Source organism: Sardina pilchardus, chromosome 11, assembly GCF_963854185.1.
Source record: "Sardina pilchardus chromosome 11, fSarPil1.1, whole genome shotgun sequence".
NCBI classification, from domain to species: domain Eukaryota; kingdom Metazoa; phylum Chordata; class Actinopteri; order Clupeiformes; family Clupeidae; genus Sardina; species Sardina pilchardus.
The window spans coordinates 23,173,627-23,189,871 of record NC_085004.1 but is presented as its reverse complement, the minus strand read 5'-3'; the positions used below and the strand labels follow the sequence as shown (position 1 = coordinate 23,189,871).

General features: G+C 45.7%; 1 protein-coding gene across 1 annotated transcript in view; it reads left to right on the top strand.

The window, feature by feature from the left end:
* Positions 1-897: 897 nt before the first annotated feature.
* The window catches only part of hipk3b (homeodomain interacting protein kinase 3b), a gene marked incomplete at its 5' end in the record, with an annotated part of 38,298 nt that continues 22,950 nt past the window's right edge, over positions 898-16,245 (top strand). The window contains one exon of the mRNA XM_062548732.1: positions 898-1,712. Within this exon, the coding sequence (XP_062404716.1) occupies positions 898-1,712 (815 nt within the window). The remainder of the gene's footprint in view (positions 1,713-16,245) is intronic.

Sequence of the window (16,245 nt, the reverse complement as noted above, 5' to 3'; positions counted from 1 at the left end):
AGATCCACTAATAGGAAGATGTCACACAAGGCTGATGGTGTTTTGTATTCATTTATACTCTGAAAGATTGGTTTCTGATAGAATGAGAACCTGGTGAGCCATCCATGGAATGTTATCACCTTTCCCCCAGGCCAGTTGCTGGAGCAGATGGTTAATGGCTACAGAAAAGGTGTCCCCAGCGCAAGTTGACTGTTTTGGTGACGGACACACACACACGCACGCACACACACGCACACACACACGCACACACACACGTTGTGTTGCATCCAGGGATATAGTTTGGTGTTTTGAAATTTGTTCATGCAAAATACACCTTTTCCAGTATGATATTACTGGTAAAGCTTTGTGTTTAAGTATTGAAAATTAGATAAACTAACCTTTCTTTTCTTTTTTCCTTCCTTGTCCACAGGTATGGCCTCACAAGTCTTGGTCTACCCACCACATGTTTATCAAACCCAGACAAGTGCCTTTTGCAGTGTGAAGAAACTCAAAGTCGAGCCCAGCAACTGTGTTTACCATGAAAGAGCCTACCCACGGACTTATTTGAATGGTAGAACCCTTGGCATCGCTCACCCGACGAAACTCGCGCCTTTGTTTCAGTCAAGAGAAGCTGCGGGCGGCAGACCGCGCGGCAGGCAGGACTTTTCGTTGCAGACGGTTGCTGTGAGAGGTGTTCAGCGTGAGCAGCCTACGGCAGCAGCACAGCCCCAGAACAGGGGTGTCCCCTCGCAGGGAAAGGGGCCAGGGCATCAGGACCGAGGAAGGGGGAGCAGCAGTGGAGCTTCAGGGGGAGTCGGAGGGGGCAGGGGAGAGGGAAACGGCTGTAGAGGGGGAGTTACCGGTGGGGAGGCTAAAGGAGGAGGAGGAGGACAAGAAAGTGGAGGTGGTGGTGGTGGAGGAGGAGGTGGTGGAGGGGAGGACGAAGGGGACGGGGAAGATTGCGGAGGTTTGAACTTGGCAGAAAGCTTCCAGCGATGCGGACTGAAACGTAAAAGTGAGGAACTAGAGAACTTGGGGAGCGCCATGCAGATAGTGGAGGACCTGTCCATGTTGCCTGCGATGTTGCAAACGAATGTGGGAAACCCGGCGGCGGTGGCCGTTCCGGCGGCGGTAGCGGGAGCGCCCGGCAAGCAAGGGGCCGGCGGAGGAGACGGAGACTACCAGCTGGTACAGCACGAGGTGCTGTGCTCCATGAAGAACACGTACGAGGTTCTGGACTTCCTGGGCCGGGGCACCTTCGGCCAGGTGGTCAAGTGCTGGAAGAGGGGCACGAGCGAGGTGGTGGCGGTCAAGATCCTGAAGAACCACCCGTCGTACGCGCGGCAGGGCCAGATCGAGGTGAGCATCCTGGCCCGCCTGAGCGGCGAGAACGCGGACGAGCACAACCTGGTGCGCGCGCTGGAGTGCTTCCAGCACCGCAGCCACACCTGCCTGGTGTTCGAGATGCTGGAGCAGAACCTGTACGACTTCCTGAAGCAGAACAAGTTCAGCCCGCTGCCGCTGAAGGTGATCCGGCCCATCCTGCAGCAGGTGGCCACAGCTCTGAAGAAGCTGAAGGCCATGGGCCTGATTCACGCCGACCTTAAGCCGGAGAACATCATGTTGGTGGACCCCGTGCGGCAGCCCTACCGGGTGAAAGTGATAGACTTTGGCTCAGCCAGCCATGTCTCCAAAGCAGTGTGCTCCACGTACCTCCAGTCACGGTACTACAGGTATGGACTTTTTTAAATCTTCTACATTCTAAAAATACCGTCCCACTGACCTGCAGTCTATGAGATTAATGCACCATGAAAGGACACACACACTCCTGCCAGCCTTAGCGCCACCATGCTGTGTGTAGCGTTGCTTTGAACTAACAATTGACTTAAAATCAAAAGCTGAAATTTTTTTGAAAACATTCCCTGTAAATAGTGACTTTAGTATTGCCCTGTGGAGTTGTTGGCATAGAAATGTCACTCGTGAAAAATGACATCCTCTCTACACTCAAGGGCCACATACTAACCTGGCAAAAGTTTGACCCCATGATGTTCGTGGCGGGGGGGTGAGCCATTCATTTCTCCTGTGCATGGGAAAGGAAATTGTGTTCTGAAAACAGACGCTCACACAATGGACTTGAGAGCTGGAAGCGAAAAAAAAAAGGAAAAAGGGTACCAGTTGGTATGAGTCTGAAAAATCTTGAATTGTGTAATTGTCTGTGCGCATGAGAAGAGAGAAGGGTTCATTTCTTGGGAGGAATGAGCAAGCTGAATTTTTTCAGCTGTTCAGGTCCTGCATGGTCTCAGCCAAATGGCACTCTCAACACCACCTTGAAAGCAGCCTCCTCACATGCCTGCATAGCATTGCATGTTTATGTTAACAGGAGTGCCTTGCTTCTGGCCCGGCAAATGGAAAAACTCTGAGAAAGAATTACCCTTGGCAGAGACTTGAGGTTGTCTGCTGTTTTTTTTTTTCTTTTCTTGTGTTCAGAAAAGGGGCCTGCGATGATATCAAGTGTTATGTAACTCTCCAGAAATGACCCACTTCATTGTTTGTGATTGTACCTCACTGAGAACTTTGCAGTGTGGCGAGAGTATTTACTTGGGTTCTGGACCTGCAGAGGGAGAGCTGGCCTCTCCAGCAGTCGTACGGAGGGAGAACAACACATTGATCTGTGTGTTTTTTTGTGACCGGAAGGCCTTTGTCCATAAATAGAAATGACATGCCCTAGCATGCTGTGTGGCCAAACAGCCTATAGCCTTGTTCTATGGCCTTGCTTGAGTCCAACCCCAACTGGTTTTAATGTCTTTATTGTTCACTAACAAATAGTCCAAACTAGTACTTCTTCCCAGTTAGACAGAGACTCCATTTATGTCGTTGCCTTACTGACAAATGTGCATTCTACTACACCATTGAATTGTTGCATTATGTGTTTAGCTTTCTATAGAAAAGATTGGTCTTGCTCAAATGATATTGAAAGAGAGGAGTCATTTAGATAATGAATGTTAAAAGCTTGTTTGCCCAAAATGTCACAGTGTAAAAAACACACACAGCAGGCCTCAGCTGATTAGTTAGCTACTGCAAACTCAGTTCTGCAAACTCAGTGCTCTGTAGCTATTCTTACCTTAGTCATTTCTGAAAACCGAGAAGGTAGCATTAAGTGGTGGCCAGTTGGCTTGGAACAGACTGACAGTTGCGTTATTCATTTGTTCAGAGCTGATGATTTCACCGGATTTTTTTACAGAATTTCTCAGTCATACTGAGAGTGTTCCACTATTAATTGACATAGAAGCGGTCTACCAATATGACTGTAATGTGGTTCATTCTGAGACTAAAATAGAAAACTTCTTAATATAAGGTGTGACCGAGTATTTCGTATTTTCACAGGGACGTGGTTGGGTCTGTGTACTGAGTCAGTGTTATTTCTGAAGGTTGTATACAGGTTCTTTGAAGGCCATATTCATAGCTTCTCTGCTGGGCTCTAGAGCACGTCTCTAAATAGTCGCAACAGCGAGGTTTATGTAGCCTTACATTTAGTCGTGTGAAACATTAAATGGCCTCTGTCATTGCTCTTGGTTCTCGAGATCATGCAATGAGTTATTATTCAGGGCTGTAGATTGCAGGGGCAGGATGAGGTTAGGGGCAATTAGACAACCTTTATAAGACTATCCAGGCTCTGGTCACATTATATAGACTATTAGGCCTGTTATGCTGCTAGTCGTATGGCTTTTCCTGAGAGCACATTTTTCACCGTGGCCCAGTTTTTCTAAGAACTAGTCCAGCTCTTTAAAGCTCTATTGGATTTCTTGGATGCTCAAATGCAGCAATTCTATGGAGCATATTTTTTAATCTTTGACAAAGTGTTTCATTTGGCTTTTTTTTGTTGTTGTCATCTGAACATGGATAGGTTATAGCTTAGTTTAACTGAGCTGAGCTGAGCTGAGCTGAGCTGGGGTGGGTGGGTGAGCTTATGGACTTCTACCCCTGGGGCCTTCATGGAATTGCAGTACCAAACCCGGGTATTGATACTCCATGCTGGCCTGCAGCACTTCTTAACATGCACAGATGAGCTGCTCTGCAGCAAGGGGCATGATGGTCTCGTGACTTGCATACAGTGTCCTCCTTAGAGACTCAGAAGACGGACACAAACAAACCCTCAGTGACTTTCGAGTCACACGAGATGTCTGAACAGCAGCGCCCTGTTTTGGTTATCACCGACTGGGTTGAAAAGAATTCTGCTCTCGGGCCAGTTTCAGTTTGTTTCTACCCTTCATGCACCGTTATTAATTTCACTCGGAGATCGTGAGAAAGACCCAACCTATAGGCTGGCCCTGATGCTTATAGATATATTATGGCTGAATGGGAGCCCAGAAATATGGATTTCCCCTGGCATCTTCTCAAAGGTTCTCATGCCTGTGAAATATAACCATGCATTTTTGTTCTGTTCTATATCTGAACAAATATTTTAACTGCCTCGTTCTGTGGAATTGTATCTTGTTCCTGTCTTCTAGTGGAGTCGTGAAACCGTTCTATTTTGAATGATAGTTTTGTTTTCAGCCGAAAAGGCTGGTTAGAAAAAAGGCCAAACATCTCATTCCATTTGTGAATATCAATAATTTATTGATGGATTAAAAAAGCCACAGTAATGTAGGGTACTCATATTCATGCTCATATTTGTCAGCTGGTTTGGTACAGGCTGGCACAGGGTGCCCAGGTATTCAGGCTATGCTGCATCTATACCCTATCAAGTGTCTGTCTTCAGACATAGTTTGTAACTTTTTTGCAAGTTTTTTCTCAGGCTCTTTCTTTAGCCAAACAGTGTTCCAATGGGCATTGACATTTTCCTATGGGCACAGCACAGCTGAAGTCCACCACACCCATACAGAAAGCTTCCTGTGTGGGAGTCCATCTGTAAGCCCTTTGGATTCCACTGGTTGCCACATAGAGACGCGTTTGGCATCGTGGCGTGAGTCACCGGGCTAAAAATTGATTTGTGTCACCCCATTTAAAACCTCTTCAGCGTGTCTTTCATGTCTGAGGCTGGAATCCCTAACTGCACACCACACAATCTGGTGCCAGACCACTTTTCATCAAGACGAGCAGTTTGTGGTCTCAAAAGAGTGCATCCATTGCAGCAGCCAAACATCTTGACATGATGAAACTGAATTCATCCCCAAACACCAAGGCACCAAAAAACAGGTGACTTATAACTCGACGGAGTTTTACAAGCTATCCATAAAGGGTCTATGTTTGCTATATTTATCCCACAGGATTGCATATGCTCTCATTATAACTGGAGGGCAAGTACAAAAGGCCTTGCATTCCTGTGCCATTATTATTTTCCAACACATGGGACAAAAACCACACACACACACACACACACACACACACACACACACACACACAGCAAAGGGGGTTAGCGTCTGCTATTTTCCTCGACGCCCAGGGAATGTGATGCGCGGCTACCCCACATAGGTAGTACAGGTGCCTAATCCATAGACGTCCCCGCTGCGGCCACTGAGATTAGCTCCAGTTTTGGGTCTGACTGAGCCTCTCCTGCCCCGTCTCCTCAGCGTCACCCTGTACCTCATTAGCTGGCACATCGGTGCGTGTGTGAGTGAGTGCCACGGCTACAGTGGGGAACAGTTCTGGCTACATTGATGGATGGCTGGTGCTGCCCATGCCAAGGGGCCACCATTGCTTGAGATGTATGTTTGCACAGTTCTCCAGCAGCCAAATGTTAAGAAAGATACTGTGTGTGCTGTATGTGTTCAGCCAGAACTCTTGGAGAAAAAAAGGAGTAAACAAGTAAGCTTAGTACTTTCTGTAACTGAACTCAAATGGACATGTTTGCTTGAAGCAGCTGACCAAGCTGAAGGAATTGTCTTTCTGCAAGCAACTTTTTTGCCTCTACGGCAAGTAGTGTAGTCTATGACTCTGCAGAGCACAGCATTGCTTGCCTGGTAGTTGTTGGTGCTTTGCTAGTTGATCAACTTCCAACACATCAGCATATAACTTGTATCTTTTTAAATCTGTAGATACCAGGGGGTAGAGTCTTGAGCAGAACTCTGATTGTAGCGTAGATACCAAAGGTACGAAGGAACATCAGAGCTGTTTGATTACATTTTGTTCCATGCAACCCACAGTCCATTTGCTTAACATTTGAATGATTCATAGTACAGTTCCCTAGATGATCCCTTACATAGGCCTTGTATGCAAAAGAAAGATTGTATCTTTTTTTCCCCTCATGTGCCAATTGTATGAGCAGTGCAACGTCGTGTTCTTGATGTTTCTCTTCTTAAATGGAAACCTCATGCTCCTGAAAGATACTGTAGGACTTAGAGACTTTCTGACCTGTCCTCTTGCCTTCAGAAAGCCCCCCATGATCTGTCATGGCTAGGGTTGGGTACCTATCGCATTTGAACCGATATCGGTACCGGTGCCGGTGCCTGAGGTTCGGTGTCGGTATTCAACGGTATTTTTTTCGGTACCTTACCCTTACTGAATCTGTAACACCTTGTTTGTATCAACTACAAGTTCCACAAAATCAAATGTATACATTGAGAATGTTTTTAACACAATACAAACCCCTCTCATTTCTTAAGTATGAACATGAACAATGGATAGTGAAAGTTTTTTTAAACAGACTCCATCAAACCCAAACATAGAACAAATAATTAGTCCATTGGGTTATATGATGATTTAGCTATTTTAAGCCATGAAAAAAGCAATCCTTCCATCTTTGTTTTGTGCAATTTAACAGTAGGCCTAGCCTAGGTCAGCGGTATGCCAGGCATCATGTTTAATAAACCGCCCCTTTTTAATGAAAACATAGCCTACTATAGAGTTTACAAATGGTTTAGAAGTTATTCATTATTTCATTCACTAATTACAAAATATTTAGTATACTAAATAAGTTTGTTTTTTTAACACCTCTCCGCCATAGCCCTTTTCATCTCGCATAGGCTATCTCCTAGAAGCAGGTGCGCGTTCCACAGTTTGGGAATCGCTGGCGGATCCGGGCCAAATACATTTAGCTATTTGGGTAGATTATTATCCACTCCTTACCAGCTGTTGTTTAAATTACTTCGTTTCAGTCAGTTTCTAACGTGAGTAGTAGGCTGGCGAGTTTGGTCGTTCGGTTGTCCTTTGACTAATAAAACATTCCATGCCATCGTGAATTTGAACTTATAGCTCGTCTTGATGCAGCGCATTGTTCCACCTTGAAACGCTACGCATAGTCTGTCTGTCAGGTTAACTGTATGTGTAGGCTAACCAGCAAACTGTTGCGTGGGCCTACAACGTGTACAATCAAATTATAGCATTGCATCGGGGGGAGTGAATCCGTTAAATATGCCGTTTTAATGAGTCATATTTCTCATTCAAAATAACAGAGCAAAGCGAGCGACAGAGAGAAAATAAACCGTAGGATGCCAACAACAAAAGTTCTCTCAAAACACCGCGCTGCTCGCGTTGCTTGCTGTCAGGACACTCCAATTGACAGCAATGAAATTAAACGAATTGTATCGTTAATGTTTGCTCGCATCGCGGTTAGGACATAGTTTCTATTTTTTTATGACCAGCTCTTATCTGCTGACTGCTTGGAGCAGCGCAGCAAAAGCAAAGGCTACGGTCAATACTTAGAGCAAGTTGTCACGACAAATACAGCGAGTATTTGGCAAATAGCCTAGATATTATTAATGCTGTTAAGACATCATTATAATCTAGCCATGATACATTTCAATAGCATTCAAACATTTTTCTGTCACATATGCTTGAACTATTTAAAGTCCTGTTTTACTGTTTTGAATGGATCCAGCTCACTCGCGATTCAGAAGATGGGTGCATTTCATTGCACTCCGTCAACTCTCAGTTTTATTTTAAGTTCTTACCAGGGATAGGCCTACTATTTTGATTCTTTTATGCCTGTTTTTGGTGCAATACATGCAGGCTTAAATGGTGCATATTAAGTTAGCCCATTCACTTTAGTTTTTGAGACCGACATAACGTTAGCCTACACTCAGACATGACGTCAGATGGCGCACTCCGCTCCTGATGCACATGAAAGTACCGAAATTTAGCACCGTTCAATTTCACGTGAAGCAATACCCGGTAATACCGACGTGATTCGGTCGGTACCGGTAAAAGTACAGGGGTCGGTACCCAACCCTAGTCATGGCTGTTGGGTCACCTTATATAGGCCGGTTGTGGTCTTCAGCTGCTGTCGTCACTGCTGCTCGTGCGCAGGCCATTTTGTGTTGTGGAAGTGTGACATATTTCTCCGATAGTGTTTGTGTTCAAACTTAAAGGAGCGCCTCAGATAGGGAAGCGAGCTGACCGGGAGGTTTTCAAATGGAGATGAACGGCAGGAAATGCCTCGGATGCTTCATTGTTGTGGTTTTGTCATTGTGTTGTGTAAGTCAAAGCGAAGAGGTTTGATGTGTGTGCTGTGGTATATTCTGTCACATTCGAGTATTCTGATATAAAAACAGATATTTCATCACCCCACACACACACACACACACACACACACACACACACACACACACACACACACACACACATAAATACATAAATACATACATGCATTCAGAAGTATACAGGCAGACACGTACGTAGTCATACTCGCATACCACAGACTGTTCTGCTTATTCAGAATAGCTCCGTTTCATTTAACTTGCATTAGTGAAGCAAAATATGTTTGCTTTCTGTAAACCTGACTCTAAACGTTCTGATGTTCACTTGAGGGTGCCACTTAGCATTCTGTCTGACGTCTCTTGCCAACCAAATTAGCCAGTTATGGGTCACTTGATTGGTCCTTGTGGCCATGAGGCAATGAAGCTATAGGAGGATACAAATCTTTACTGTGCTGGTAGTATTTTTATTCTTAATCAGATTTTCCACTCTGGTTACTCGTGGGTAGTGGACACTTTCACAATGCTACCAGTGGCAGCTAAAACATTTGATTAGGCTTGTTCAGCACAAATGAGTTTTTAAATAGATGTCCGTTCAACCGTGCATACGTTTTCGAAGGCAGCTGAAACATTCAGTTGGCTTGTTTTTTTGTTTTGTTTTGGTTTGTAGTTTGAGTTGTTTACAGTTTGTATCATAGAGCTTGTGCTAGTATGCCCTTTGAGAGTCAAGCCAACAAGCTGTCATTCTTTTGAGCGTGACTGCCACCACATATTCCACGCATAGTCCTAGCTATTCACCGTAGCGTAGCGGTTGCTGGGTTCTTATGACGCAGGTGGGGAGGACCTGTGCCATCAGCTCAGCAGCCCCACTGCTCGTGGATGCGGTGTGCATGGATGAGTCGACCTATCACTTCAACAACCCCCCCCCCCCCCCTTCCAATCATTACATTCCCATCTTCCAGGCCCCCCCTCCATTGGCCAGCGCGTGACATGTTAGTGATCCTCTCCTGACACTAGCGGCCAGTGCTTCAGGCAAGGTTTGGGTGGAGCGGGGGTGGTGGTGGTGGTGGGGGGGGGTTAGAGTAGAGGGGAGGTGGGCACAGCCCGAAATAACCAGCGGGAGGACGGCCAGAGCCGCGTTGACTTCTATAGATGGTGAGGCTCGCTGGCAGCCGCGGGGAAACGCTGGAGAGCGAGAGTGGGATCGCGCCAGCCAGCCAGCCACTTGTTCAAGGTCAACGTCTTCCAACGTCAGCTGTTTTGTATTTGCTTTCAGAGAAGGGGAATATACTTAGCTTTCAGCTGGAAGGGCGGTGGGGGGTGGAGGGTGGGGGCACAACGAGGGCAGGGGGGTGGGGGGGTGACACGAGGGTGGAGGATTTTGAGGGCGCTTTCAGGGGCATCCTGAAATTTTGAAAGGAAAAAGCAAGAGACATTTTAGCCGGAAATCACATTAGCTCAGAATCCGTGGCATTAGCAGTCCACCCATGCGTCTGTCTCCTTAATTAAAATCCTAATATGAGGGTGGTGTTGATGACTAGTTGTGAGAATGCATGATTAATTGTTCCCTCAAGGTTCCAAAAAGAATTCCACTTCATTTCATCTCTTTTTTTCTTCTTCTTTCAGACTAGAAAAGTTCTGGAATCTATTTATATAAAAAAGAAATTGGACATGAAAGCTTACAATTATTGTCAGTGAATTTGTTAAAGGTACTTTTTGTTCTGCCTTAAATGTGGTTTCTTTCATTACAGAGGTTCAAAGAAATCTGTTGAAATGTCTCTCTACTCCTTTGCGTACGTGTGTGTGTGTGTGTGTGTGTATGGGCCGGGGGGTAAGTTTGCGTGGCTTGTATGTTCAGTTTGCGTATAGAGCCACCGTGTTCTAGCACACAGTGCACTTATCAACATCTGAACTCAAACTGATAACTGATTTGCTAGTACACCATTTCATCATCTAAAAGTGACAGTTGACCTGTGTGAGTGTGTGTGTGAGTGTGTGTGTTGTAGATGAAAACATCAGCACTTTATCTTTGAAACTTGTTGCTGTAGATTTCCTTTATAGCCCGGTGTTGTGTACATAAGAGGTGACTTGGGTCTGCTTCTGCTGAGGTGCCATGTTTCACTGAGCGGCAGCCTCATCAATCATTCATCAAGACCTGCCACTCAACTTGCTTATGTTGGCAACGCAGTAAACAAAACCAATCAGACGATGTCCTACAAGGGCAACAAGGCACATTTATCCGGTCACTTAATTTATTGTCTTTTTAAAATGTTCGTTTGTGTTGGGAGCGGTGAGGGTGCCAATGGTGTATTATCCCACACCCTCAAGGTTGTTTTATCCTCCATCATTGCCAAAGGGCTTGAAACACACACACACACACACACACACACACACACGCACACGCGTACACACTACATGAGTTCTCTTATTCGGCCCGTTCCAGCAGTACAATTCACATGTAAAGAAACATATATAACATAGACTACAATCTAAGCGATGCTATTTATAACTAATATTATAGGAAACCCATAGGCTTCTGTGTGACCTTATTGAAAAGAGAACAAAACAAGCTGTCACCTAACCAGCACTGCATCATGTTTCAAGGCCTCTTGTTGTCATGGATGCAGATTGTCAAGGCTTTTACAGGGCTTGGTGGGGATGTTGCTGGGGCCTCTGTTACTAATAACTGGTAACAGATAAGGAAAGACCAGCTGTTCATTTTGAATCGCATGACATCACTTCCTTTGAGAGTGTTTTTAATAGGTAATTCATAAGCAGAAATGGTTCACAAAGCACAAATCTTTTGATGAAGTGATATTATATTCTCTCACAATTTCTCACTTATTTGCCTTGCCAGTAGAAGAATTGGGATCTTGCTCTATAGTCTGATTTAGATGAGAAGGAGGAACAAAAATGGCACATGTGGGGGTGGATCCTGAATGTTGTCTGTGAGGCAAGGCAATTATGATGCAGAGCTACTGCTGCCCAATAGATGAGTGAGTCTCTCCTAGTCATGCCCATAATTGTTTAATAATGTGAGACTTTATTGGATAAAAACAAACAAACCAGACCTTGTTGCATCTAACGTGGTACTGGGTATGTATTGGTTGCTTTAGGAATGGACTAGTTGGGATTTTATTATTTTTTACCTCGGTGACCTGTTGATAGGCCTGTTAACAGACTGTGAAGTAGTGTTTGAATGTGCGGCACTCTGTTGCATGCCATGATGGGTCAGCAGTTTGGATTGTGGCTTTGTCCAATTGGGGCTTCCATATTTGAGCTCGAGCAGTGTTTTAACTCCCAGCATAATGTAAAGCAAATCTCTCCTAGTGCAGTGGGAGAAAGCATTCGCATGCCTGTATGAATACCAAGTAAGCTGTCGTGGTTAGAAATTACGACCTGTCAATTGCTTACTGCCTAATGCGTAGTCAGTTTATAACCAAAGCTCCCACTAGCCAGATTGATGACCTTCTGCCATTTCAGCGGTGCCAAACATATGGACTAGTGCTGACGGATGTGGAGTGTGTGTGACACTTGTCACCGTGAGCTAGCTTGGGTACGCCGAACTCACAGAAGCCAGAGGTTAACAATAAACATTATCCACACTCAAATTCCCCTGTTGGTTTCATATAGAGGCTATGGAAACCACAAGAATAAACAACAGAAAAACACCATGTTTTGATGCTTTTTGGGATTGTATTCCCCATCCTTCTCTCTCTGACACAAAAAGTGACTTAGTGATGCATTGCTTCCCAGCAGATGTGAGGAAGGCCTTGACTCAGCCTGAGTTTGGGGATCGGGGAAGGGCACTCTTGGCAAGAGTGTGAAGTGCACTCGCTGGAGACCATGTGATTGCTGGTCATTTATTTTAACAAGGCTTGGTTTCCACTGCTTGGTGGGAAGCCAGTGCAAGTAGCAAGCCATTTTGTCTGACCCCTCATGGAGGAAGTTTACTCAATGGAAATGATATACACTAATGCATCCAATATTCTTAGACACTTATGTCACTTTTCTTTTATCTCTGCATGTTCGTATTCTTTTTACATGTTTGAGGTCATCCTCAATTTCTTTTTAAATCCACTTAGAGGTTAACACGGTAACACTGTCCAACGGAGACTTATAAAAGCGATTTTATTTTTTAAAACTCGGTGAACTCAGGAATACTGACCATATCCTGAAGCTCTTGCCATGATGGTGAAAACTGCAGTCCCCACCTCTTGTCCTCACTCACCTGCAGTATATCAATGATGTTTGTGGTGTGTTTATGTGCGCCCCCCTCTCTTCCCCTCTGACTGTGGTTTGGAAAGAACAGACTTCCTGTTGCCCGTCTCTGACTGGAAATAGCAGTAGGGGCTTCAGTGTAGCGAAGGCTGGGGTTTTTCCAGTAAGTGGGAGGACTGATTTGCGGGAGATTGAAGAAGAAATGTAGTATGTCATTAAATGGGAGTAGGGGAGGTGTGTGTGTGTGTGTGTGTGTGTGTGTTGTGTGTGTGTCGGGGGCACAGAAGCTTTGTAGACATGGTCCAAGTGTCTCGTTAGGCCCCGGTGTTTTGTCTGCGCTGGGGTTTTGATTTAATCGAATACTTTGTGCTCCACTGGGCAGCGTGATGGCTGGGCTTTGTCGCGGCTGTAGCGCCTCGCTGAAGTGTCCTGGTCGGCGGGAACAATGGCGGAGTGAAAATGTGCCGCTCAAGAGAGGGAGGAAGCAGGGGTCAGCTGTGCCGTGCAAAAGACGGGGGCCTCTCTGTGTTTGGCACTTGCGGTCCTTTCCTGGGTTTTCCCAACTGAAGAGACGCCTTGCTTTTTTTTTTTCTTTTTTCTTCTTCCTCCTTCTCCCTTCAGAATTGAAACGGCCTCACTATAATAAAGCCAGGACCGTTAGAGAGGCCACCATGTGAAAAATTATGTAATTCGACTTCCGTTAAGCCGTTTGCACAGACTGAATGGAGGTAAAATAAGCATGAAGATACTTAGTTTGACACTTTTTCTTTCTCTCCCCCGTGGCCTTTTCACGCCAAGCTGTTTGGGGTTTCCCCCTCTCCTCCTCTTACTCTTCCCGCCACAGAATGTGCTTTTCCCCTTTGTGTGTGTGTGTGTGTGTGTGTGTGTGTGTTTGTGAGTGAGCAAGCAAGCAAGCAGGGCTGAAGTTGCATATCTGTTCTGAGCACAGCAGAATTAGCCTTAGCGTGTTTGGCTTTTAGAGGCGAAACGGAAGTGGCGTCTTCTCTCTTCGGGGAGAACATTCACAGTGCATCTTGTTCCAGCTTGTTTTTTTTTTTTTTTTAAATGCTTCAGAGAGGGAGCAAGAGCGTGAGAGCGAGAAACTGAGACAGGCTGGGGGAAAAAAAACTTCGGTATTATGTAATTTATTGAACGGGCGTATGCTAAAATGCATGATGAACAAGTCGTGCTAGAATCCTAGGCGGCTATTTTATGTCTGGGTGTTTTTTTTTTTCTGCTTAATGGGTTATCTTTTGCACATTCTTGTTTGTTTACCAGATCCAAAGGGCAAGCTGTGGGCCACTGTGCCACCACAGTAACCATTAATCTCGCTGCCTGTGAACCTTGAACCGTGAAGCTTGTTTGCTGCATTGACTGCACTGAACGGCCGCAGTAACCTTCCCTGTGTCTTCCCTGTTCCCTGAAAGAGGAACCAGATTGAATACTCGCATTCTTCTGAAACCCTGTCTGTATTTTTTTTGGGTTTTTTTTTTTTTTTTTTTTTAAATCAAATTTCTAATGAGGCATCAGGTCATTTTGTTTTTTTTGCCTGCCCTCATCAGCTCAAAATAAAACTAGGAACGAAAAGCCACTTCATGCAAACATTGATGTAAATGTTTTGCCTTCAGCTTTCATTATCCTCAGTGTGTGTGTGTTTTTCCACAGTACGTGTGTGTGTGGGGGGGGGGGCGGGGGGGTAAGACAGATTGGTTTGGTTTGGTTGGTGGCTGTGGGGTGGTCACGTAAGCCCTGCTGACTGGGTGGAGTCCCTCTGTCCCGGTGAATAATTTAGGCCACAGTGGGAGTTTGTGGCATTATGTTTCCCAACATAGACCGCGCCAGGCCTGAAAGAAGCTCTTGTGTCATTTAGAGGTATATCAGCTGGGGAGGGGGAAAAGTGGAGTTGTTGTGCTGCAGAATGGGATAAATTGGGGCACCTTATTTGTTTGGTTTTCTGATGGTCACCGTGACTGTGGTCTGTGCGAATGCTGACATCAATCTACACCTCCCTCTAAGACTGGGCAGTCCTGTGTCACTGAGACCTTCTGGGTGTTACTTGGTACCTGGATCAGCTCACACTGGGCAGTCCACACAGACGAGAAGACTATTTCTGGGCCATGAGATCATGGCCATGAATAAATAATAGCTATTTAGATTGTCCCGCAGAGGTGCATAGGCCCTCCTGCAAGATGACTGCATTCTTTTCTTTGCGTGTGCTTGTATGTTTCTGTGTGTTTGTGGGGCTGTTATCTGTTTTGCTTTACGGGGCAATCTGCTATGCAAATTTTCTTGCTGTTCTTTTTTTTGTTGATATTTTTCAAATTTAGTACTACTTTTCCTCAGAGGTTTTTTGTGTCTCGTTCTGGGCCTTTTAATATGAATCTGTTTCTTCTTAGCTTTTACAAACTACGGCCGTATGCGTAGTAGTGTGATACTGTTTGCTCTGCTTGTCTATGTAAATGAAGTGGACAGAGAGGGGTTATTCTCGGTCTGGGTAGAGTTTTATTTTAGCGCCATCTTTGATCTTGTTGGCTGCACATCGGCAGTAATGGGAACCGTGCTAGTAATGTTAGGCCCTTCGCTTCTTCTCGTTTTCCCCCCCCAGAAATAGCAGCTGATCGCGTCTCTGTCTGTGGGATATCAGGGCAGCAGATGTTTGTGGTGACGAACCGCCTTCCTTTTTTCCCGGCTTTTCAGGGACTCCTTCCCCACAAGGTCATGGAAAGGAAGTGCTCATCCCCCGTCTGCAGGATCCGGTTCTTTATTGCGCGTTTGCCGGTTCCCAGGCCTGCCGCTGAGCTCGCGAGCTATCGCGCGCAGCATGCCACACACACTCTGGTGCGCGAGGCAACACGCCCCCCCCCCATCATCAGCAAGAACTGCTGCGCCCGACCAAATCGAGCCCCTATAGCCGGCACAGCGAAAAAGAGAAAAGGCGTGTTTGCTGGTCCACTCCACGGACCGGTGGTGCTTGTTTTTCGTACCAGGGGTGGTTCCCTGGCACTGGCCCGCGGTTCCGTGATGTGGCGTATTTCAGTCCGTGCCCAGTTGTCTGGGCGAGATGCCTGCGCTCCGATTTTTGACACCATGGAGCGGTGCTGCTAGGCTCAGCACTTTGCTTCAGCTCGTTGGCTTTAGCCTAACCCCGGGCACAGAGGGGGAAATTTGGTCCTTTCACTTTGCTGCATTATGCTTGTTAGGCTAGTTTGTGTGAAGCCCTCGAATGTTTACCCTTCATAAAGGAACGCTTGTTATTTGAGGCCGCCAAATGTAATGTTAATCATGTGAAAATGCGATGCCGTTGTTATCGCCCTTATCTGCTGTTTAACATGCAGTTATGATAAAACGATGTAGACTAGTCTGTTTTACCTCCTTTCAGTTTCCAATTTAGTTATCGCATCATCATGATTTGGCAGTGGAAAAAAGGATGGGCATTTTTTTTTATTGTGAGTTTATTATACTGGTCATATCTGAGAGAAAAGGAACTTCTGACCCTGTATCTGAACAGCAGGTGAAGAACTCTCTCTCTCTCTCTCTAAAAACCTCCTGATGTTGTGCTGGAGGGTGGACACACTTCATGCTAAGCTGTGAAGTCCTCAGCATTAGCAAGGGCTCTCTATGAAATGGCCCCAGC